Source organism: Penaeus monodon, chromosome 27 (assembly GCF_015228065.2).
Source record: "Penaeus monodon isolate SGIC_2016 chromosome 27, NSTDA_Pmon_1, whole genome shotgun sequence".
Lineage (NCBI taxonomy): Eukaryota > Metazoa > Arthropoda > Malacostraca > Decapoda > Penaeidae > Penaeus > Penaeus monodon.
Genome location: NC_051412.1, coordinates 26,779,387 through 26,779,788, shown reverse-complemented (window position 1 = coordinate 26,779,788; position 402 = coordinate 26,779,387). Strand labels below are relative to the sequence as shown.

General features: G+C 35.3%; 1 protein-coding gene across 13 annotated transcripts in view; it reads left to right on the top strand.

Moving 5' to 3' along the window:
• The window catches only part of LOC119590744 (protein FAM98A-like), a 12,115-nt gene that overhangs the window by 5,891 nt on the left and 5,822 nt on the right, over positions 1 to 402 (top strand). For 9 of the 13 annotated variants that reach the window (XR_005230285.1, XM_037939448.1, XM_037939446.1 and 6 more), the window contains exon 10: positions 296 to 328. The exons of the other annotated variants lie outside the window; for them this stretch is intronic. Coding sequence is in view for 8 of the 9 variants with exons in the window: in XM_037939448.1 (XP_037795376.1) it covers positions 296 to 328 (33 nt within the window). In the remaining variant the exon portion in view is untranslated. The remainder of the gene's footprint in view (positions 1 to 295; positions 329 to 402) is intronic. 13 annotated transcript variants of the gene reach the window in all.

Here is a 402-nt window from a genome sequence, read left to right as displayed (position 1 = left end):
ACTATTATACTAGAATAGATAATGTTTAAGTTCATTAAAAAATATTTTTGTGAATTTTACTGTATTGTAACTGTGCATTTTTACTATTAACCTCAGTGTGACCTTAATAATGCATTCAGCATGGGAATCCTATGATGACATGTTTTAAACTTGCAGTGTCTCAGATGGGATGATGTAAGGCATTGTGATTGTCTTGATGATGGATAGAATAAAGAGGCTTAGGATGCTCAAAAAATATCACTTGATTGAGCTTCATAGTGCGTGAATGACATTTTCCAATATGTCACTCCTGCAGGTGGTTCAGGTGGCTATGGAGGTGGTCAGCAAGGTGAGCTTTACAAACTTTCTGCCACCTGCTTTCCATTTTCTTTTGGTCTCTTTTTATCTTGTGTTTTCCTTTTT